The sequence below is a fragment of the Sebastes umbrosus genome, chromosome 5, assembly GCF_015220745.1.
Source record: "Sebastes umbrosus isolate fSebUmb1 chromosome 5, fSebUmb1.pri, whole genome shotgun sequence".
Taxonomy (NCBI): Eukaryota; Metazoa; Chordata; class Actinopteri; order Perciformes; family Sebastidae; genus Sebastes; species Sebastes umbrosus.
Genome location: NC_051273.1, coordinates 20825609 through 20850552, shown reverse-complemented (window position 1 = coordinate 20850552; position 24944 = coordinate 20825609). Strand labels below are relative to the sequence as shown.

At 42.7% G+C, this 24944-nt stretch overlaps 1 protein-coding gene across 15 annotated transcripts in view; it reads left to right on the top strand.

Annotated features, from left to right (window-relative positions):
* The window catches only part of celf5a (cugbp, Elav-like family member 5a), a 253865-nt gene that overhangs the window by 121491 nt on the left and 107430 nt on the right, over positions 1–24944 (top strand). For all 15 annotated transcript variants that reach the window (XM_037769149.1, XM_037769138.1, XM_037769151.1 and 12 more), the window contains exon 3: positions 16693–16741. In XM_037769149.1, coding sequence (XP_037625077.1) covers positions 16693–16741 — 49 coding nt within the window. The remainder of the gene's footprint in view (positions 1–16692; positions 16742–24944) is intronic.

Here is a 24944-nt window from a genome sequence, read left to right as displayed (position 1 = left end):
TTCTGGGGTTGGCTGTGTGGCGAATGCATCTCATTCTATGTCATGGTACAGTTCCTGCCTTAAAATGATTCTCTGCTTAGTTCAATTTAAGTTGTGTGCAGAATAATCGATCCCCCCATTAATTCTACTTAGCTGAGCTTCACAGTACAAGCCTGGGCTTGACTGGTCCACCAAGGCCAGCGCTGCTGAATGGCTGACCTTTACACAGCTCGGACTGCCATTGATTTTCAGCAGGACTTATTTCATGAAGTGGGGTTTGGGACAGGGCACCCAGATGAAGATGAACTATGAGGCAAAATCAGTTTCTTTAGGGCCTTTTCATTTTCTCTCATTTCTCTCTCTTTCTCTGTCCTCTTTACTTTGGAGTCAGTACTGTACGCCGTATCGGCTGAGCTCCGTGGGTGGCGTAGTCTGAGTGCAAATAAAGCATCCCCTGTGTGACCCCCCCCTCGAGCTAAGAGCCCCCCATGTCCTGTCAGTGAAGTGTTGGAGTGTGTGCTTTACCTTCATGCTTTAGTGTCTCCGTATGCGTGTTTCTGTCCATGCTTGAGTGTATGTAGGTTACATTGTTAAGTGCTTTAGGATGGCTCTCTCTGTGACATGGCCCCTTGGTATTCGCAGTTAGGAAATAATGCAAAGCAGAGAGTGTGAACAAGCCATTAGAGCTCCCACGACTGCCCCTCAGAGCCAAAGAATTGAGGAAAACAATCCTGACCTCATGAAACAACAGACACAACATCTACCTAGCGCCTGTTGGGGCGAAGAGGAGGGGAAAAGAAAGAGAGAATGCAACACAAATCCCACATGTAATTTCAGTAGGATTTAAGATCCTATATTGCACGATGTTAAACCTTTAAGTCCTAATTGTTAGACGAATGTGCTCAGATGAACTTCATTAAAATGAATAAATTAATAAATAATAAAAGCTAAGACAAGGAGGGGAGGAAGTGTAGGAGGCTTCTGAGTGTGATTCAGCTCGAGTTCATACAGAGTGCACAGTGTCTCCCTTTCTCCCTCCCCGTCTCTGTCTCCCTCCTCTCGGCCCGCATTAGCTGTATATCAGTGACTGTAAAAAACATCTTTAAATTTAATACCTGCTCATGAATACATGCATGCATACAAAATGTCCCTGGATGGAGGGAGGTGTAAGGGGCAGGTGAGGTGATGGGCTGTCATGGATGCTGCTGTAAAAACGGAGGAGGATATGGTATGAGGAGAGTGGTGGCATTGACGAGGTGAACAGGTGTTGCATTTCGATTCATCATAATTTGATAATATGGCCTATCTCTCGCTAGAGGTCTTGACAGGTCCCAAATGAGACCCTGAATATCTAAAATACAGTGCTGTCAATCGATTAAAATATTTAATCACGATTTATCGCAAATTAATCACACATTTTTAACTGTTGAAAATGTACCTTAAAGGGAGATTTTTCAAGTATTTAATACTCTTATCAACATGGGATTGGGCAAATATGCTTGCTTTATGCAAATGTATGTATATATTTATTATTGGAAATTAATTAACAACACAAAACAATGACAAATATTGTTCAGAAACCCTCACAGGTACTGCATTTAGCATACAAAATAAGCTCAAATCATAACATGGCAAACTCAAGCCCAACAGATAACAACAGCTGTCAGTGTGTCAGTGTGCTGACTTGACTATGACTTGCCCCAAAACTGCATGTGATTATAATAAAGTGGGCATGTCTGTAAAGGGGAGACTCGTGGGTACCCATAGAACCCATTTTCATTCACGTATCTTGAAGTCAGAGGTCAAGGGACCCCTTTGAAAATGGCCATGCCAGTTTTTCCTCGCCAAAATTTAGCGTAAGTTTGCTGCGTTATTTAACCTCCAAGTAATGTGTTTGTGTCTGGCTCGCCAGACAACGGATCAATCAGCGCACTGTGAGGAGCTACTGGCAGCTAAGGGCGTGATCCGGTGAGACCATAGCGTGAGACGACAGAGAGAGGCGACTGTTCTTTCTTAACAACAATGGCAGCTGCTGAAGAGGTTTGCGTAGCTGTTGCAATAGCATCAGTTGTATCAGAACTGTAGAGTATTTCTTCATTGAAAGAAGAGCAAAGAACAAGTAAAAGTATGCAATGTTTTTCGCAGTCAGTTTTGTTTTCGTTAGTTTGACTGACAGATGGTTCATCCAACCACCTGCCAAGTATTTTTTGAAAGTGCCTGCCCTTCTCCAAACAGTTTCCAATGACGGTTTCTCAGATGGTTCTGTGAAACAAACCATCTGACAGGGTCAGGTTAGGGAGCCTCTGCCTCTTTCTAGAAACCGCATATAGCACACGACACAACGTCTTTTATTCCCCCCTGCTCTCAAAATTTCGACCAAATTTCGACGAACACATACAAAACGCTGCCCCCAAACCACATCCACTCACCCACTCCAAACCCCACCAATGAAATAAGCCACCCAAGGCCTTGGGAGGTAGTGAGGAGTGGGAGTTGGCAGAAACACTTCCAATGTGTTTTCCGCTCCAGTGCTTCCTGTTCTCACTTCGTCAGAGTGTGTTTGCTGCAGATTGGGAGAAATGGCGAGAGGTCATGCCGGTGTGCTGCTTGTCTGGCCCTCAGGTTCTGCGCAGTTCAAGGTTGAATTAGACACAGCTAGAGGGCTTTCTTTGTGTTTATTTAGCAAACAACTGTACTGTGTTGCAGCGTCAGACAGACTTGAATGGAGGAGGAGACGAGGAGCTAGGAGACGCGCCTGTCCCTTTTGTTTGGTACTGAATGCGCTTATAGACAAGCGGGGATTTTCTCTAAGTGTCAGGATGAAACATAAGCAGGCTTTACAGCCAAGAGCTGGAGTGGTGGGAGAGTGATGGAACCAGCAGAAGTCGCAGGTGACAGAATGCTCTGTGTGTGTGTGTGTGTGCGTATATGTGTGTGTGTGTGAGAGACGTGGGGTATTGATATGCTGGGAATGAGGCTCGGAGCAGATGGACGGAGCAGGCTGGCCCTGTGTCGATCCTGTGAGCTCTGGCTCCTTCTTGCAATCCCCCCTTTGATGGACACAGACACACACACACACACACACGCAAACATGTACCAGGCAACGGCGCCGAGTCCAGATTTCACCAACTTGATAATGGTCCTATAGGATAACAAATGGTCGATCATCCTATCATTAATAACCAGTATGTCATACTGATCTGTAGCTGTGGCAGATGTGGCTGCTTAATGAGACCGAGTGGGGAAGTCCTCCAGTGGCGTATCGGAGTAGACAGCAGAGTTTGGGGAACAGGGTGTGTTGACTGAAAGCATATGTACTAGGGCTGAGACAATACACCTATCTCCTGATTCAATACTGTCACAATACTTGAGTGCTGATTAAATAAGTATTGCGATTCTACAAGTATTGCGATGCGATATCACGATTTATTGCAATTTTTGTTAACTTTTTTAACACTAGACTATGGGGAAAAGTTGAATCATGCACTTCTAGAGAATTTTACTTTGGAAATTATCTACATTAATACAGTAAGAATGTTTCAGCATGTATGTAGTCAGAGATGTCCTTGAGTCAAATATATCTGTTATTGTCAGGCATTATTAATAAATAAAATAAAAATCTTTTTTCCAGCAACCCAAAAGAGTAAAGAATAAAGACTGAAGACATTTCCATCACAAATTAGTTGTATTTTTTTTTAATTAACAAGGGACATTTATTGTTTTATACTTCTAGTGGATATAACAATCAGTTTTATTTCTATATATGTAATTTGTATATACGGTTACCTTTGTTAACACCTTATTTTGAAAACTGGACGTAGTCACACATGTATCCTTTCGCTAACTTTTCCAAGTCCGTCGCTAGCTCTCCCGTCAGCTCCATTCTCTGTAAACATCCATGGTCAGCTCCATCGGAGCCGTTTGAATGTATTTATTATACATTTTCAGCATATGGGTGCTCTACAGTTGTAGCGTCCGCCGATTTGACCACGGAGATGAGAGTGACGGCGTTACCGCAATACGATAACGTTTCCTGTCCATGACAGAGTTAGCATGCAGCTTTAGCCATGATGTCTAGCTCTGCTTTTCCTGGCAATGTGTGAAACCCAAAGTGTTTCCATACTTTACTGTATGTGTAGTGTTTGCAGTTCGTATCCACGCAGACCCTCCGTCATTTTCTACTTTCTCATTTCGGCTCACTGCGGTTTGCTTTGGTTGACGGATACGTAAACGGATATGACGTCACGTTTCTCAGACTACAACAATAAAAGCGATAACTTCCTTCTACCTCCACATAGACTCAAATATATCAATTCTGGCGTTAAAAAAATCTATTTCAAAAGTATTGTTTTACTATCTACATTCCTGACAGGTTTTTCGTCTCTTCCTGTCTCCATTTGTGTCTGTCTCTCTCTTCCTGGCACCCCTCAGACTTCTCTCTAAGTCAAAGCCAGCATGCTTGGCTGCGCCGCTATCTCTCCCTCCTTCCATCTATCTCTATCCTCCTCTGGCGGCTTCTTCTCCCGGTCCTATCTCCCTTCCTCGGAGGGGTGGCATGGGGTGTGGAGGGGTAGAAAAGTGCAAGTGTTGGTGAATTGCTAATAGGCAATCATAGTGCTCAGGACAAGGATGCCTACTGGAGGTCTAGGGACCATTAAAGAAACGTCAACTCGGCATAGGTATGCCAAGAATTATGAGTCAGTGGGCAGGCAACACATCTTGGCTCCCATTGGTCAGGGCAGCAGGCCGTAATCTGTCACAATCCTGGAGTTGCTGTGACAGCAGCAGGAGCATTCTGGGCTCAACACAGAGGGTAAAGGAAACATGCAGCTAAGGGTGTGTGTGTTTGTGTGTGTGTCTCCGTGTATAAGCTGGTATGAGTGTGGCTGAGTGCATGTAGGGCTGTGCAGTAAGCGGAAAATGTACAGAAACTGATATTATAGCTGTATCTCTCACGACTTAATTTAATCATGTTGGTATGTTGAGTAAATTGATTCTCTAAGTTAATTGTAGCGTACCCCTTTAACACACCTGAATGTACAACTATGAATCACATCTAATCCTAAAGACAAACAACTAATCGCTGTGCTTGCGTCATGTCTGTGGGTTTAATCCAAACTGGGGAAGTGAAGTCGGCATTGTTCCACCAGTTTTAAGCAATTTTCTTTAACCAGTTTTTTAACAATGCGTGCCCAGTTGAACTCGGATGAATCAAAGGAAGCAAATGTTGGAGAAACTGCAGCTTTGGTGGTACAAAAAAAGATGGCATATCATTTGTGTGGGCACTCTTTGGCTTCAGCAGACACGATGCAGAACAAAACAAAGCTAAATGGGAGCACTGTCGGAAAATAGTTGTGGCTTTGAGTGGAAACATGAGCAATTTGAATCATCACCTGAAGCACAGCTGAGTCATACACTATGATGTTGGGCACGGCCGAGTGCCAAGTAATGACAGAAAATCACACACTTTTCCAGAGCATGTTTCGTCTTATACACAAACGTTGAGTAATGTCACTCCATAATCTAAAATGATGTTTTTGGGTTGTCCGTCCGTCCGTCCTATTCTCGGGACCGTGATATCTCAGGAACGCCTGGAGGGAATTTTTTCTAATTTTGCCGGATGTCCACTTGGACTCAAGGATGAACTGATTCGAATTTGGTGGTTAAAGGTCACTGTGATCTCACAAAACACATTTTTGGCAATAATTCAAGAATTAATTTGCTAATTATGACAATTTCACACATACAGTATATCTAATAGGACAAAAGGATGAAGTAATGACATTTTGGACAGACGTGGATATAAACCGCAACTTAACTATTTGGCGGAGACATACAACCATAATGTGGTAATTCAATTTTTTTAATTTGACGAGTTTGTCGCAGATATCTGAAAATAAACTAAATGGGTTTTATTTCTAAAACAACAGTGGGGCAAATAATGTAATCTGTGAATGCCCGAACACTGTGTAACACCGACTACCACGGCAAGCCCATCTAAAAGTACAGAATTTAACAGAGTCACAATTCATAATTATTGTTCTGCAGGATGGAGAATCTTGTGAACTGTCGTATTTACAGAGATTCTGTAAGTGCACATGCAGTGGTGTGCTCCGATGTGCACATGCTGTACATGATGCTGTACATCATCGCCGTAGCTGTAACTCACAGACGGTCAGGCAGGACATAATCTTCAAAGCAAATATCAAGGCAGCAGCCAGATAGGGAACATGGCGTCAGTGCATAAGGGCACCTTTAAGCATTAAAGCCTCACACAAGTCCAGATCTGTAATTCTGTCACGGAACACATCCTCTGCCATTTCGCTACTTCCTGCTCGCTCCGGACCCTCACTGTGGAGCATGCTGGGATTGGCACGATGCTGCCCTTCTGAAGCCACTGGGTTGGGTCTGTCGTCATGATCTTATCTGTCTAAGGACAGTTCCTCAAAATGAACTGAAGAGCGTAAACCACATCAAACAGCGAGCAGAATAAGAAAGAGAGAGAGAGAGTGAGAGTGTGTGTGTGTGTGTGTGTGTGGGGGAGAGATGTGAGCCCACCAAAAGCTTAAGCCTCCAGTGTGCTGTGCAGATAAGATTCATTAGATAGGTCGGTAAATGCAAGAGAGAGGCAAAGCGAGGCCGACACAGAGAGAGAGAGAGAGAGATTGAGCTTGCTGCTGCTCCAGCATTTGTTGACACAGATTTACAATGAGTCTCCCACTGCTTCACGCATTACAGTAACACGCCATGTCAATAGCTCTCTGGGCTTGAAAAGCAGCCGTGCCAAAGATGTCTGGGAGTGATGCCCTTCCCCTGATAACCAAAGTGTGGCTCATAAGTCAGGAAGTGGAGGAAGAAGGAGGGGCAGGAGAGGGAGAAAAACACTATTTCTTGTTTTTATTTTCCCTTATTAATAAATCCCCACCCACTCTCTCAATCCCTTTCTCTGCATCTTCTCAAGCATCTTTTCATTAGTTTTCACATTTCTGTCACTTCCTTATGATCCTTTTCCTCCCTCCTTCTCCATCTCTCTCCGTCTCTCCCTCTGTTTCTCTTTATCTCTTGGACGCCCCGCTACAGGCTCAGTAGGACAGGATTTAGGCATTAGCTCAATCCCCCTATCTACTCCCCCTCATGATTGCACACTGTTTCTGTCACCCACATACCCTAGTCCACTGCACAAGTCTTGTAGGACTCAGAGTCTCTTATACAAGTAGTGGTGGAGAGCTTATACTCCACAAGACAGGAAGACATAATCAAGTAGACGGGACAAGCATGGCGTGAGAGCGAGTGACAGGGTGTGCGTGAAGGGTTGGGGCAGTGATAAGCAAACTCAGAGGTGGAGGGAGAGGTTTTTATGTGGTGTTTTGTGGGGCTTGGACGATACACCGATCTCCCGATTTAATACTTTCACGATACTTGGGTATATTTATTGTGATTTTCAAGTATTTCGATTCGATATTACGATTTATTGCGATTTTTGTTAACTTTTTTAACACTAGATTATGGGAAAAAGTTGAATCATACACTTCTAGGGACTTTTACTTTGGAAAATATCTAAATTAATACATTAAAATGTTTGATTTTCAGCCTGTATGTAGTCAGAGATGTCCTGATGCAGATTATGGCGTCACGTTACTCAGACTACAACAGAGATCAGAGATGTCCTGAAGTCAAATATATCAGTCATTGTCAGGCATCATTTATTCCATTTTTTCCAGCAACCAAAAAATCAAAGAATAAAGACATTTCCCTCACAAATTAATGTTTTTTTATTTAAAATTTATAAGGGACATGTAATGTTTTATACTTCTGGTGAATATAATCCAATCAATCTTATTTCCATATATGTATTTTGTATATACAGTTCCCTTTGTTAACACCTTATTTTGAAAACCGGACGTAGTCACACGTGTATACTTCTGCTAGCTTCACCAAGTCTGTCTCTAGCTCTGCCGTCAGCTCCGTTCTCTTTATACATCCATGGTCAGCTCCATCGGGGCCGTTTGAATGCATTTAACATAAATGTCAGTATATGGGTGCTCTACAGTTGTAGCGTCGGCCGATTTGACCACGGAGATGAGAGTGACGGCTGGCTTGACCGCACGTAATTGTCATTTCGGCTCGCTGCGGTTTGCTTTGGTGGTGAATACGGAACAGATATGACACCACGTCAATCAGACTACAACAATAAAAGCTCTGCATGGACTCAAATTAAGCAAATATATTGATTCTGGCATTAAAAAAATTATTTCAAAATCGTACAAAAAAAAATCGAGATACATACAGTAGTTGAATCGATTTTTTCCCTCCACCCCTAGTATTTTGAGTTAATCAGACTCTAGACAGGAGTAATAGAGAGTTTGATGAGAACCAACATCAACCCAAGCCGTGCAACTCTGTCTGCTGAGTCATGGGGCGCCTCAAATGAGCTGTTTTTTGATGTGTGACATTCACCTTCATGAAATCTTGATGAGAGCTGAGTTCTGCTGTCTGTGTAATGAGGGCTGTAGCAGTCAGACAGCTGGCCAACCACTTCAGCTAGTAAAGCAATGATAATAGAGGGGGTTGGAAAGCCTTTTGGAGAGCATTCGCTAGATGAACTTCAGGCTGTTCCTGGGAGGCAGTTAGTGTTTTGGGGGAAGAGATAAACAGGAACTTGGATGGCATCAGACAACAGAAGGTCTAATGGTCTTAATCAGAGATGTAGTAGTGGTGCTAGTAGTAATGGTACTACAGATTGCACATGTTTGCGAGTTAGCAGTGGCCTCATTTGTGTATTACAAGAAGCATTCAATGTAACAGATGGATATCAACAGTTTTGTTCCGAGAGGAGCCATTCAGCCTTTGAAAAAAGTAACACTTACTCGTACAAAATAACTACAAAGCAAAAGCAAATTGCACTTGCTAAACGGGGGGGTGCATTTTGTCTTTGGAAGATAAAACTCACCTTTACAGAATGCAAGTTTAAATTCAAAACGCATATAAAGCATTATGGAGTAGACCTACAAACGTGATAGCGACTAGCTGAGGTCTGCAGGTGTCTGTCAGTCCATGTCAGCGCCTCGAGCTGTAAATCCTGTTGGTCCTGATAGGAATCCCAAAGCTTATAGTGGCTGCCATCTCCTCAGAACTGACTGGTGCTTCTTATCAGGACCGCCACACCGCTGCCGCCAGCACATTTTCACATATGGATAAATTATAACTCCCCTGCACAAACATTCTCCCACATGCATTTAAGCACATATGAACACGCTCACATAGATTCAGTATATTCACACATGGCAGGGCAGCTACAGTATGGGTACATCAACGGTCATACTGCTGTCAGACATGCACATACCCACTCACTCACACGTATATAAACATGTCATGCGTATATCAGCATGTTTATTTAACCAGATCTTGGATTTCAGAAAAAAACATGTGACCTAGATTGTAGAATATAATATTTTTATAAGGGCTGGGACAATACGCCTATCTCCCAATTTGATACTATCACGATACTTGGGTGCCGATTTGATATGTATTGCAATTCTTAGGGTATTGCAATTCGATATTATGATTCATCACAGTTCTTGTTAACTTTTTTAACACTAAACCATGGGAAAAAGTTGAATCACACACTCCTAGGGACTTTTACTTTGGAAAACATCTAAATTGATACAGTAAAAATGTTTGATATTCAGCATGTATGTAGTCAGAGTTGTCCTGATGCAGATTATGGCGTCACATTACTCAGACTACAACAATAAAAGCAGTAACTTCCTTCTACCTTTGAATACACTCAAATTAAGCAAATATATCGATTCTGGCATTACATTTTTTTATTTCAAAATAAAAAATAAATCCTGATACATAGTTGAATTGATTTTTTTCCCACCCCTAATTTTTATGTACACACAAAACATAAATGTATTTCTTGCAACTTATCTATAGTAATAGGGGATTCATTGTTAAAAGGCCAAACATTTAATGATTTGGTTTCCAGTTCCTCAAATGTGAGAATTTGCTGCTTTTCTCACTTTTAAATTATTATAAAAATTAATATTCTGGGGTTTTAGGCTATCAATTCAAAAACATCACCTTAGGCTCTGGCAATTTGAGATGTGCATTTTTACTATTTTCTTACAGTTTGTAGACCAAATGACGGATAAATCAATAACAAAAACAATGCAGTGTGAAGAACTCTCACTCCTTACAGACAGTATACATTATTGTGAGGATGAGTGAGAGAACAGGTGGAGACAAAAACATGGCCATTCTCCACCTTTGTCTGTCTTGAATACCCCACAGATAAGATAACATTTAAAGTTACAGTAAAATTACGTTACTGCCATTAAAACATAATTTGTACATTACAGCCTTACCTACTGAGAAAAGTAACTTGTTAGAGTACTTCTGCATAACCAAAGATGAAAACCCCTTTGCGATTCCTTGCGCATATTGGTTATATTGTCCAGAGGGTGCCTACTGTACGCCTACCTTTTGATTGTACCATCATTTGCATAGTTTCGTCTACGGCATCCATAACTCTGCAGACAGGAATGACAGATGCAATATCCCCTCTACAGCTCTTTATTATATTGCGTTAGCTAGCAAATGTTTTGTTCTGTCAGGCACTCTTCCCTCCATGTTAAGCGTCATAGGGGTTTTATTAATGATCTTACGGAAAGATGGAGACTCTACAGTTGATATTGGTAGCATCTCCTCCGCCACGTAACCAGCTACAAGCTTGTTAATTTCCCTCGGAGTGACAGCCGAAAGCCGTTGCTGTTTTCGGAGCTGTAGCGCCGGCATCATTCTCCTCCTCGATGCGCCTCGCCACCCACCAGTGCTGTGGAGATGTGCGTCTGCAGGTGCTTCTTCAAATCTGAAGTAGAGTTCTTTGCAGCTGACAGACGCTTATCCCCCAGGCACAATTTGCATTTCACTGTGAGTTCATGTAACGGATAGCTTATTTGAAAACGTAACTAAATAACTGATTACTTTAATGGCAAACTAACGTGTTATGTTACTTGTTGAAACAAAAAACTAGTACCCCCAACAGAAGACTCGTCTCAGTATTTTATTAGCTGAGTGAAAATGCACATTGTTTTGTTGAAAAAAAAAAATGCATCATGATATCATTCACTGCACTATAGTGCCATCACATTTCCATGTAAAATGGTTGAGATGTCTTTTCATATCCTGTTAATTTGCAATATTAAGAAATAGTTCATTACCCAGCTCGACTAAGCCTTTTAAATTTGATCTTCATTTGTAATTTGCGATTTTTTTTTATTGTTAATGAACAATTATTGTGATTGCAATGAAGCACTTCATAACTATCAATCATTACACCACGTCTCTCTCGCTCTCTACTCTGCTCTCTCTGTCTCTCTCCTGCACTGTATACAGTACAGATTTATTAGATGAAGCCGGGGCCCCCGGACAGCCACCACTCAGCACTCCCTCAGATCAATAATTGGAAATATTAATTATATCAGCAGAGACGGCCCAGTCAGACGGGGGCTGTTTATGCTCCTGTTACTGAGCTGTGCAGCAACATGAGCTTTGATAGCCCACTAATACGTATTAATGATCCCAGGACAAACATTACTCTATATTAAACCTGAGTGAAAGCCAGAAGACATCGCACATATTGTATGGCTATTAGAGTTATTTTATGGCGAGCACTGTACTGTAAGTAAGTGCTGTTTCATAACTGCTGTAAAAGACTTTCACTGCTTAGAGATGAGCTTCTGCAAAACTAGGACAAGATTTACTACTTTCTATTTACTGCATTCTCCTGTCTTTTTTGCATAATATGAAAGTTAAAGACAAAGTTTTGGGGCTTGGAATCACACCAGGTCTTTGTGGCTCTTTCCAAAGCGGTATTATTGCCTTGCTACCGGCCCTCTCTGGGGTTTCAGCAGTGTGGAGTCTGGGACTCTGTACTGCTCAATCCCGCTAAACTCTACTAGTCATGAACTCATTACTGTCGCAGATAGTGCCAACAGTAGACTCTAAATCCTCCACACTGCTAACAGGCCAAGTCCGGACTACAGTTCCTTGACTTGCTCTTTGTAATTTGAAATCAGACAGTGGTATGTCTTTTGTGGCCGGAGCCCAGGGCTAATAATAGTTTCAGTAGAAGAACGTTTGCTCTCCAGCCAGGCCTAAACTTTACCAGCATAATGATAAATTCAGAAAAAGGCGTAGAAATGTGTATTGATCATATGTTGGTGATGGTGGATGCATGTAGGCGTATCAATTTGTAGCTAGTTTCAGTCAAAGAATAAAAATGGCTAACAAAAAATAAACCAACAGTAGGAATGTGTGTTTATCCCAGGCCCATTGCACACTACATTATGTACTTTAGGCCTGGGGGTTTCTATCTTGCCCTCCATATAAAACAGCAGCAAACTAGTGCTAAGAGCTTCAATTCAACTGACTGGAGGCTTAACTTGGCAAATGAGACGGCTTAATAAAAGCATATGGAGCTATAGATTTGTCAAAGCCCAAAGCAGCGCAGCTTGTGGAGTGAGAGAGAGAGAGAGAGGGCTTGTACACGCAAAACAGAAACTGCATTTTCTACTAGAAGAGGAAGATAAACAATAGTAACTCATTTGAAGGTTGTGAAGCCACAGAGTTGTTGTGAGTCATCAGAGGAGTTTGTTTATTCAGATGAGTCAAAAACATTCAGCTCACATTCACTTTAACCTGGCCTTTGAGATACAAAAGCACCTAATGCAAAGCACTGTGTTTGTTGAAATGTCACTAATGTCCTCAGAAAGATGCACCCCCCACGTCTATGTTTGCTGTTTATTCAACATAAATGCGTTATTTTACAGCCTCTCACCAACTCGTAAATGCGCCATAAGTCAGCACAGTCTTGTAAAATGAGTCTTTCAACTCTGTGACCACACATTGTTCACTGTACTTGACTTTTATATTCCTTTTTTTATTGTTTCCCCTTTAGCAGATCTCTCGTGTCTGCACGGCTGTTTTCAAACATTGGTGAAATATTAAATAAATAAATAACTTTGGAATTGTCTTGATGGTACAATATGCGACATGCAGGGCTGAAGCATGCAAAACAGAGTGTCTTTTAAAGAAGTGTTTTTCAGTGGACTGCAGCTACGTTTTCCTCATGGGTCGTCAAATGCAAATTATACTGAACAAATTCAGGAAGAACAAATATTTGTAGGAGACAAATTATTCATGCTTCACTGAATATCACATCTGGATTGAGAGCATCCCTAGAATTTATAATTTTAAAAATGCATTTTTCATCATATTAACAAAATGAACGTCATGCCTGGTTCGATAAACCTTGTTGAATAAAATCAAGGTACTTGAGTCAGCTACACAACCTCAGGTAGATAAATATGGCAAGGAAGCAGAATATCAGGATGGCCAAATTAAAGTTTCTCTCTTAATATCAGTTCACATATCAGTTTACATTTTGGTCATCGTGCCATTTTCTCAATTTATATTTGAAACTACATTTTTAGCAGGGCTGTCTGTAGGGAGGCAGGTGATTGATTTGTAAATATACAGTGATCCTATAGTACAGTTGTGCAGCTCTTTTTCAGTGTGTGAAGGCAGTAGGGTGGAGTCGGAGCAGTGGGCAACTCCAGGTCTGAAAAGTGAAGCCAATGCAGAAGTGCCTTAAACCTGCATTCTTTCTAACAGCCAGCAGGGGGCGACTCCTCTGGTTGCAAAAAGAAGTCTGATTGTATAGAAGTCTATGAGAAAATGAGCCTACTTGTCTTTTGATTTATTACCTCAATAAACATTGTAAACATGAATTTATGGCCTCAATCGCTAGTTTCAAGTCTTCTTCAATACAACATGATGTTCATTTAGTTAATTATGGTCCAAATAGACCTTAAAGCAGGGTATGCTCCAGGGTGTAGCTACCTCGTGATTGACAGGTCGCTACCACGGCGTTGTCTGGTCTGGGAGTTTTTCGTGTTTTAGTCTTAAACTTTCACCCTTTCACAGTGTGTTTTCAGTTCAAGAAAATTTATATTAACCTTTTGGTTATCTAAAAATGTGTTATTCAGCGTTCGGTTGTACTTAACTCCATCCTCTGGTGTCACTTCTGGTTGCAAAAAGCCAAGATGGTGACTGCCAAAATGCCACAAACCAATTGTTGACGTCACGGAGACCATGTCCACTTCTTATATTCAGTCTATGAGTCAGAGCGGTAGAAATGCCACTCAGCAGTGAAGCAATCTTATCTAAGAGTTGCAGGCAGCTTTCTTTCTCTCTCTGTATCTACTGTATCTCTCTTTCCCTTCTCTCCATCTCTTGTTGTCTTTTTCCACAATCTCTCCCCGTCTCTTCTTCTGGTTCTCTTCTGTTACTCCTCCTCGCTCACCTAACCACTCTTTTAACTCAATGAATGGAGCATTGAGAAGCATTTACAATTAAAACATGTGTTATTTGTGCAGGGAGCAGCAGTGACCGTTTCACTCTGTTCATTGTGGGTGTGTCGAGGAGCTACTAGCTCCAGCCCACAAACGACAGAGTGAAAACATGCCCAGCGGTATCTCAAGTTAATGAATGGTCTCCTTGGCAACAGCAGCACTTAATACATTTTACTTAAAGTTACCATGTCTGTGCAATGTGTGAGCATGCATATAGTGCTTTGCAACGTGCTCTTAATTTCTGCTGGAATTACACAATTTTCCCCACGTGTTCAAGGGGAATGGAGCAAACGGAGAGGCATCAGTAGTGACTGTTCAGGACCATAATGCATTGCTCTCGGGCAAATAAATAGACCATTAAGCTGGCATGTTGGAGGCTGAACAGTAACTAGCTTTAGAGAGAGCTGCCTCCCACACAGAGGCACCCTGTAGAGACGTCTGAGATCATAGCACGGTAGAGGAGCCACAGCCGCGGATTTGGCCTCCTCCATCGCGCATTTGAACAAAAATCAACTGGCAGGATGGAAGCATCTTTTGTCCGTTTGACATGTCAAAGGCAAATTCAAAGATTTCCTGTGTTGTAAAGTTATCTGCGAATTTGTCTTGCGGATGTTTTTCTCCCCCCCATTCGGAGGTGTTTGTGTCTCAGAGGTTGCTTTGAACACGTGTGCGATAGTGTCGCGGTTGATTCTGTAATCTATCCGTACATGCTGTGGAGCAGTGCGCCCTGTGGCTTGGCATTAGCATACTGTAGGGTTACTTTGCTCGTGTTGTACAAGGAAAAAGAAAAGCACTTGTAGACGGGGAGGGAGGAGGATGGGGGAGCGAGCGAAGAATCGAGGAGCTAAAACCTCAACCTTCACAAGCATAGAGCATCCTCCCTGTTTTACCTACAAAGACTTAGCCAGTGCTAGTTATTATCTAAGATGGGTAAATTTATGGAATCATTTCAGTGCGGGAAGGTTACTCAGATCCTCAAGGTGAAAATGGATACGTTTAGCACTTAATGAATCGGGCCCAGGCCTCTCCCCCATATATCAGCATGTTATTAAGACATTTTAAAATCCCATTATGGTGTTTCTCCTTGAACATGTCATGCTTTTATTGGACTGCCCTGTCTTTAAATCTGACCTTTTCAGCGCTGCTCCGGCACCGAACAGAAAAAAAGATACATGACAGGGGGATGGAACGAAATATATACACATGTACGTGTAAAAATATCAGTGCTGGGTGGTTTTCAGAGATGTGACTGGGATGCCCGGTAATGGCAAATAGTTTCCAGCAATAAAAAGATGCTTAAATAGCAGCTACAAATGGTTTACTGTAAATGGCTCAGTGTGGTAAGAGGTTACTATTATGTTCCAGTAATCTTGTTATAAATTGGTGACACTTTTGGCCCCAGTTTTATTAAAATGTGCGTTTTTTTATTGTTAAATCTATTTGTTTTGGACTGAATATTGGAACTTGCATCAGATCAGTGCACATAAATTATATTGCAAAGCTTTATGTTCTGCTACAGTACATATATACATATTATATGTGTGTGTGTGTGGGTTGGTGTATACACAGTGTGCGAGCTAATATGTGACTAGGAGGCATGTGTTGGTGCTGCAGCTGTAACAAACATATTGTAAATCACAGCTAGATCTTTCGAGCTTTTACTGTCTGGTGAAATTGTTCAGCTTGAACAACAATAATGAAAAAAGAAGGAGGTAAAATTGGGGAAGGAGGAGAGCGTGACACAAAGACTGTGATGACAGAGGCATCTAATCCAGGCAATGCCATTCTTATCAGGGTCCAGTGGATTAGAGTGAGCCTCCTAACCAGAGAATCCTTCCCAGCCAGACGCTCTCCACAGCCCAAGGGCCTGGATCAATAGGCCCGCATTGATCTCTCTCCTCCTCTGGCTGGATTCACTTTTAGTAGGACTGCCTCGGCCTCTATCACTTAGACACACATCTGCAGCCTCGCATCTTCTCCGTGCACCTGCCATGAAATACCACAAATGGACACACACACATACACACACTCCTGTTCTATGTGTGAAAAAGAGTTGTTTTGTTTACACTGAATAACAGGCAGCAGAAACACTATAGTGTCAAGTCAACTTAGCTGCATGATGGTGCTTTGGTTTCCTCTCCAGCCCAGGCACTTTGATCAGTCTCGCAGAGCAGCCATTAGTATGGGAGAGAGGACCTCGACACCTCTGGTTTGTGGCCTCTTGTTGTAGCGACGACAGCCCGAGTCGCCAGCGCTAACCTCTCTGTTGCTCTCTCCTTTCTCTCTCCTCCAGATGACTCGCCCCATCCAGGTGAAACCGGCTGACAGCGAGAGCCGTGGAGGTAGTTGTCTTCTTTTCTCCATCATTTATTCATGTCCCCTTTTCATCTGCCTCATCTAGGCTAATTCTTTTCATTCTTTTCCTCTGATCTCATCTGTTCCACTGCTCTCAATGCAATATTTTTTCAGCCAACACTCTCTTTTTTTATCTTAACTCTATTCCTTTTGTTCTCATGTTGCTGCTCTTACATACAGAATGGTAGAAATGTGACCATTAGAAACAAAGTCTACCAAATAGTTTCAACCAAACTGTGTCTGAATGTACATTAAACACATTATGTGACATCAAACACAGAGATTTGATGTCATCTTGGTTTGACTGCCTGTATTGTGGCAGTTTGTAACACATTGTAGTAGGGCTGTCAATCGATTAGAATATTTGATCATGATTAATCACGTGATTGTCCATAGTTAATCGGGATTTTGAACAGATATAAAATGCACGATTAATCATAAATTAATTGCACACTTTTTATCTGTCCAAAATGTACCTTAAAGGGAGATTTGTCAAGTATTTAATACTTTTATCAACATGGGAGTGGGCAAATATGCATGCTTTATGCAAATGTATGTATATATTTATTATTGGAAATCAATTAACAACACACAACAATGACAAATATGGTCCAGACACCCTCACAGGTACTGCATGTAGCATAAAAAAATACGCTCAAATCATAACATGGCAAACTGCAGCCCAACAGGCAACAACAGCTGTCAGTGTGTCAGTGTGCTGACTTGACTATGACTTGCCCCAAACTGCATGTGATTATCATAAAGCGGGCGTGTCTGTAAAGGGGAGACTCGTGGGTACCCATAGAACCCATTTTCATTAACATATCTTGAGGCCATGCCAGTTTTTCCTTGCCAAAATTTAGCACGGATTTACAGCATTATTTAACCACCTTTCCAACAAGCTAGTCATTATCGCGCTAACTTTGACAGCCCAAGTAGCAATGTGATCATTACAAACAAAGTCTACCAAATAATTCCAACCAAACTGTGTCTGATTGTATATTAAACACATTATGTGACATCAAACACAGAGATTTGATGTCATCTTAGTTTGACTGCCTGTCCCTCAGCTTGCGGCAGTTTGTAACACATTTTAGTAGAACCGTCTATAGTCTCACCTCATACATATTGTAGCTTTTTTTTTATTTGTTACTGGTTCAAATCCTTTGGCTTTGTGGATTTATCTCACATCGTCTCATCCAGCGAGTGCCCTTGTACTGGATGTAATTGATTTAAGAGTCTTGTGTTATTGAAAGTATGTAGGGCTGTGATGGGCTGCCCATCTCTCATTTTCTTGTTCCCTATGCCAAGTACATTATCATTGCACTGTAAATTAGATTGTGATTAGGCTTGACACTGGAACCGTAGCCACGCAAAGGCCCCGTTAAAACCCACACTGCTTGGTCTGTGTGCGTTTGAAATACGAGAGTAAATGGTATAGAGGGAGCGTAAAATGGAGCAGGAGCGCACACAGCTTGCCAAACAATCAATAAATTTGCAGGGTTCCTGCCAAGATCCTCATTACTTGGCCTTAATTCTGTCGTCTTTGATCTCTCCCGTTTTTGGAGGCTTTCATTTACTCTCTGCCTATCTGCATATATGTTAATGGGATGAGGAGGCATCCTTTAAGTCAGTGTCAGAGACAATGAACCTTGCTGTTATTTTTATTTTTTTTGGGTGTGCATCTCATGTGTCACGCCGTAACGAAGCAAGTGCCGTTTTGTTGTTGAAAGGAGGAGCGCTGTTTTCAGTCTCTCTCATCCTCGTGGAAGGAGAGAGAGAGAGAGAGAGAGAGAGAGATTTGGAAGTGAAAAACAGGCAAGGGGGAGAAAATGCAAGCATGATGCCAACTGCATACAGCTGCCGTGCTGCACTTCTGAGGCTTTACCTAAAAACCTCTGCCTGTTTTTGGGTGAATTAGGATTGCTGGCCACTTGGCTGCCTGTCAAATGCACACAATCTTCAAAGGACAGCATAACCCCTTGAGATGGATGGAGGAAAGGCCAATAAAGATCACTGTCAGTCCTCCATTTTCCCTTTCTTTCCTTCCTTCTCTCTTCCCCCCCCTCGCCTTCCCTCCTTCTCTCAACCATTCATTCAGAGCTTTAGAGGAGTGGTGAGACAAGCAAAAGGGTCTTGTGCTGTTGAGATTGATGTCCCCTATAGCTCCATTGATTTTGCCATTGTGGTGCTGTGTGTCCACATTAACAATGACACTCAGCTGTCTCTTTACTTGGTTGTGAGTGGCCGGGTTTAAAGCTCCCAGGGCACTTTGGTCAGTATGGGGTCCTCTTACTGGCCAGCCGTGGGGACCCCACCGAGGAACAAATGAGTGCTGGAACGGACCTGAGAGTTGCACATCATCTTAAATGAACAGGTCAGAGTGGTGCCGCAGGGGCAATCAAACACTAGCGTGACTTTAACGGGTTAGGAGGTAGAAGTGAAAAGTGGGGAGACGGGGAATGTGCGAAGAGGAATGGATCTGATTTTTTAATCTCGTATTCTCATCCTGCTTCTAATTTGCTGGCTTGAATTCTCTCAGTGATTATCCTTGGCAAAGATAATTTTGGTTTTCTCCATATCTTTAGCTGATACTGTTAGCTGATGCGCCTCCATGGCCTACTTTTACAGGACTGAGCTTCTTATTTGCTGTAAAAGATTAAAGAGAATTTCATTGTGCTGTCTGAAATGTCAAGGTCCTGTAATTATTACGCTCCTTATTTCACATTGTGAAAATTGCCAAGATTAAATTTTTGTAATTTTGATTGTTGTTTGCCTGCTGTTGCCAGAACCCAGATCAATAACTTCAGGACTATAACTCAGCATGGTGTACAGGAGCTGGAAGAGTGGATGCAAAGAAATATTAATTAGCCAGTGAGTGCAGTGGAGGGAGGGACACCAGGGACGGACCCAGTGTGGCCTGCTCTCTCAGGGGCCACACGGCTAGTCCGATAGGGGGCACATAGTCCTCAGTGCACACAGTCACACTACAGCACACAGTTGTACTAATTAGTCCCTTAATCTCATTATGAGGAGGACTGTTCAGATCACCTCGCTAGGTCGGCCGTCCATTAGGGAAAGACCTGTTACTGTGGGTTTATGCCTGCTGGACCTGCACTCCTCCAGGAGCAACTCTCTGCTGTTATTAAGACCAGACGGGCCCAGACCAGAACACTTTCCCTGGTTACTGTTTCAGTACAAAACTGCCAGCTTATAGTCATCGGACAGGAAGACAGTAGAACATATTCTTCTAACTAATTCCACTAGATGACATTAGATCTAAACTATGCAGTTTCCTGACATGTTATTAGCTTTCACCTCATCGTTATATAGAAGAACAAAGTGGTAAAAATGACAGTACAGTGGACACCGCTTCTAGTGATCACGTCTGTCCAGGTCAAATGGATCACTATAAGCGGATGATTATTACAACCGAATTTTTGTTGTTGTGCATTATTTCTCGTGCAGATTACCATTTAATTGTATAATTGTCTAATTTGTATATTTATGAGGGATGTCAATCAATTAAAATATTTAATCGCCAAAATTTAGCGTGATTTGGAGTGTTATTTAACCTCCTTCGTGACAAGCCAGTATTAGATGGTTGGTACCGATGGATTCCTTAGGTTTTCTAGTTTCATATGATGCCAGTTTCCTAGCTTCAGTATAGCTTTAAAAATGAGCCCGCAAAAACCTCCGAAAGATCGATTGTGTTAATGCGTGAAAGAAACTAGTGTCGCTAAAACAAATTTGCGTTTACGCGTTATCTCGTTAACTTTGACAGCCCTAATATTTATTACATGAATACAAAGTAATGAAACGGATTGCTTTGCAAATTTCTGTCTTTTCCCTCAGCGAGGGTGAGGCATTGCCGTTTTTGGCCGGCTCTGCGGCGCAAGCGGTGCATGCAGAACGGCGCTCCTTTGCAGGAGCTCCTCGTTCTCTCGTGAGCGGCATCGAGGGAGACGGGCGGCGGTCTGCATGTGTGTCGCAGAGCAAAACTTTGGGGGCATTACGTGACCAGGCATTATCAATCCACTTGACGAGGGCGGCTTCAACCACAGGTCCTTTCGCTTTTCACATTAGCTTTTATTCAGAGAAAATTATTTTCTTTTTCCCGTTACAATATCAATGTGCATGCAGCATCAGCCACAGGTATCCAGCTGGAAAGCAGACGGTCCGCAAGGTATCGAGGCAGTAAAGTAAAAAAACAAAACAAAAATTCAACTAACGTTAGTTTAACGTAGTTTTAAAATCTTTGTAAAGAAAAGACCCAAAATGAACACTGTAAGCAGACTACATTACTATAAGCAAATTATTTAAACAGCGTGTGTTTAGGAATGATTCTGTCCCAAGCTTTTTGATCCATATAAGTGGTTGATCACTGTAACCGTGATCACTAGAAGCGGTTTCCACTATACATCGGGCCACTAGGTAGCTTCACTGACGCCATATGAGTAAACCACCTTGCCTATAGAAATTAAAGGGAAATATACGGTAGAGTAAATCCATCCCAACACTCTGTCAGCCCCTGCTGCCGCCTAACAAAGACACACTGTGAAATGAATATTAATGGCCAATCACCTACCTAATCTAGCAGAACAGCAGCAGTTAAACATTGAGCCACAAGCAACCGTGAATGTCTCCGTCACTGATGACGCAGAGCATTCTGGGATGTTTCTGTTGGGGGCGACGTTTAAAGAGGCGCGGCGAGGAGGCAGCAGGGACCTGTCTCTCTCGTTTTCTCCTCACAGGTCTCTGATATGAAATAGATTGATTTTCCATCACACATGGCACTGATGACTGGCACTGACTGCTGCTGATATTTCATTTCTGAAGGGCTGTTCAGTGCCTCCTTAGAGGGCTTTGCGTCCTTACACGGGATAAATCAGCTTTAACCACTTTGATTTCATCCTAAACCCTTTACCAACGGCACCCCATTGGTGTTCCACCATTACTGTCTGCCCCTTCTTGTTTCCTTTTTTGGAAAAGAGGCTGTCATTTCACTTGCTTTTTTTTTTTTTAAAGGACCAGTGTGTAACAGTTAAGGGGATCTATTAGCAGAAATGGAATATAATATTAATAAGTGTGTTTCTTTAGTGTATAATCACCTGATAATAAGAATCGTGTTTTCGTTAGCTTAGAATGAGCTGTTTATATCTACATATGGAGCGGGTCCCTTCTCCACGGAGTCCGCCATGTTGCACCGCCATGTTTCTACAGTAGCCCAGAACGGACAAACCAAACTCTGTTAACCTTTCCTGCCAAAAAGTCAGAGAAAGTGGTGGTGGACGGTGCACCTCCAAAACGTCCCTAAACAACATTTCAAACGGTGGACTTCGGCAACATGTCTATCCGTCCTCCGGTTCGCTGTGGCTGGCATGCGGCAGTGCGGCTCCTCGGTGCAGCAGCAGCCAGACGGCCGCCTCGCCAGGAGGAGACAGTTAAAAAAGAGAGCGAGTGAGAGAGATGGTGTGTTGAGTTAATTCTTGTCTCATTTGTGGTCTGATAAACAGCAAATTCACCTAAACTGGTTTCATCTAAACTAGGTTGAAAAACGATGCAATCTGGTTGCCATGGTAGTGAATTACGTCCAACTTTTAACCACACCCCCATTCTCTATTTGACAAAGAACATTAAACAAAAAACAGGAAGTCAAACTGGCTGGAGGGGGGGGGGGGCTTTAATCTGTCATGACATGTACTAGTCCTGATTTATTACAGTAAATATATCACGTCCTTTAAAAGAGCCGTCCTGCTCTCAGGCGTAATTGTTTTTCCCTCATGGCTCTCCACATTTCCCATCTTAACCCATTGTTGAAGTTTTGAGCTCAGAGTCCAGAAAGCAGAGAGAGGAGCAGGCGAGCTGTCAGCTGGGGCTCTGTTGGTGTTGCAGCAGGCCTGCCTGGCACAGCTAGATCTACAGCCCACTGAGGAGGCCTGGATTAGAAACAGGCTCTGGCATTACCAAGGCGGGCCTGCCGCCCACGCACACACCCACACAGAGAGGAAACAGGCAAACACATTCATACCCATACGGCTCTGACACACACTCACACACTCTCTCTCTCTCTCTCTCTCTCTCTCTCTCTTTCATGCAAACACACACATGCACGCAGTGGGAAGTCGGATGTACATGATAATAGGAACACGTGTGCACACACAGGGACATGTCCAGAATATGTTACATATTTACATGCATATACAATGTACACATATGCTGAATGTAGGGATGCTAATTTTGAATTTTGAAAGATTAGTGCGTCGCATGCAGCGGTACGCCAGCTGCACTGTATGTGCAAAACAGACAACTGAGTCTCCAGTTCAACCAACCAGGAGAGTTAGCAGCCACGATGCTGCGTTTATTGTCGAGGACACATGCAGGCACTTTCCCAGTAAGTCTCCACCAAACATTTAGTTTAGTTTAGCAGGTTGTTAGCTGTGTGTCTGTCCGGCGTAACGTTAGCGAGTGTCCGACAGACCGTGTGTGTGTGGCGGCGGTGAGTATGGGGTTGTCGGTGGCGTTATAGCAGTGAACGTAGCTGTAGCAGTGTGTGTACAGTTTATTTGTCGGTAAATAAATGCTACAACTCCTCAAGACCCGAGCCAACTTCCTGTATCTGCAACTCAGGCTCGGACTCACTTAAGGTGGGCTGTTAAGGTGAACCAGCTATTCTCCTTTAATAAGTGACAAACCACTCCTCTGAGTTTCTTTTAACCGTTTAACTGATAGCATTAATCAGTTAAAATTGATTAATGACGGTTAACGGTTAATTATTAACATCTCTAGCTGAATGAAATAGGTATTTTTATGAGCTATGTTTCATGTTGCGGGCCAGGCAGCAGTGTTGCTTTGTGTTTGTGTGTTTACTCCAACTGAAGGACAATGAAAAGGTTTGCTCCAGTTCACTGAGATGTGACGGAACAAAGAGAGAGAGAGAACCAGAGCGAGAGGCAATAAGTTAAATGGAGAGTGAGGACCAAAAAAAAAGAAGAAAGATTGGGAATCTAGATTGAGAGAGCAGGTTTACATGCTCTGTTGCTGTTCTGCGCTCAGTTTTTGATGATGAATTTATCTGGCGTGAAAGACAACAGAGTGGTCCATGTATTAAACATCAGTGGTGTTCTCCTTTCCTTTACTAGAGAGACGAGCTCCCCATGTCAGAGCAGCTCAGTAATGAAGCAAGCAGGAAGGCCTCTAAGCTCCACTGATCCCCTTTAGAAAAGAGAGGAGGAATGAAGGAGAGAGGGGTAGTTAGAGGGAGAGGAATGAGGGGTGAAAAGATGGATGGTGAGAGTAGAGAGGTGAAAGAAGGGAATTTGTACTGAGCGACTGAAAGTGGGTGAGAGAGAGAGAGGCAAAATAAACAGAAAAGTGTGGATAAACCAGCGATAGAGGAGGGGCAAAGCAAAAAGCTGAACAGTATATCTTCTCCCTTTGGAGAGAAGAAAACTAAAGATTACTGGTCACAATGTGCTTGGCTGGGCATAAATGGAGAGATCTTGAAATAGTAGGGAGCATGTTCAGAGGTTATGGGGATCAGGGTGAGCTAATCCAATGGCAAGGCCAGCCGCAGGTCACACATTCAGAGCTCACACTGCTTGTCCAAATCCCCTCTGGGTGCTCTTACACAAACAATACTGATACACAGGCCTCGGCTAGCCCAGAGTTCAGTCCGCTAACTCCACCAGGCTGGCCTGGGATGTTCAGGTCACTCTGCCCGTAAGCTCTTAAATTTACCCTCACATCAGCACAAGCTGGTTCGTTTTTTTTAAGGGGAGGGGGTGGAGGTTTATGGAAGACCGACACGGGGAGAGGAAGAACAACAGACAAACGGAGCGAGAGAAAGAGATGATGAAATTGTTTCTATAGGGATGTGCTTTGCTCCTGAGGGTCAGATTGTGCTGAGGCTGTAGGAGTTATGCAGAGTCAGTGGAAGAAGCAGATCACAACAATTCGCTAATACACTGGGTAGGTGGAGATCAATTAGCCTTATCTAACAAACTACTAATGATAATACCAATGCAAAACTTGCTGACGCGGCAAAAAACAACAAGAGGAAGCAGAGTGATGATGTAATGAATTTAGCGAGTTGAAAGATGCAGTATTTCTGCAAACACAGTGTCTCATACAAAATGCACTATTACTGCAACTTCTGTGGTACACTCCGTCAGCACTTACACAGATGGA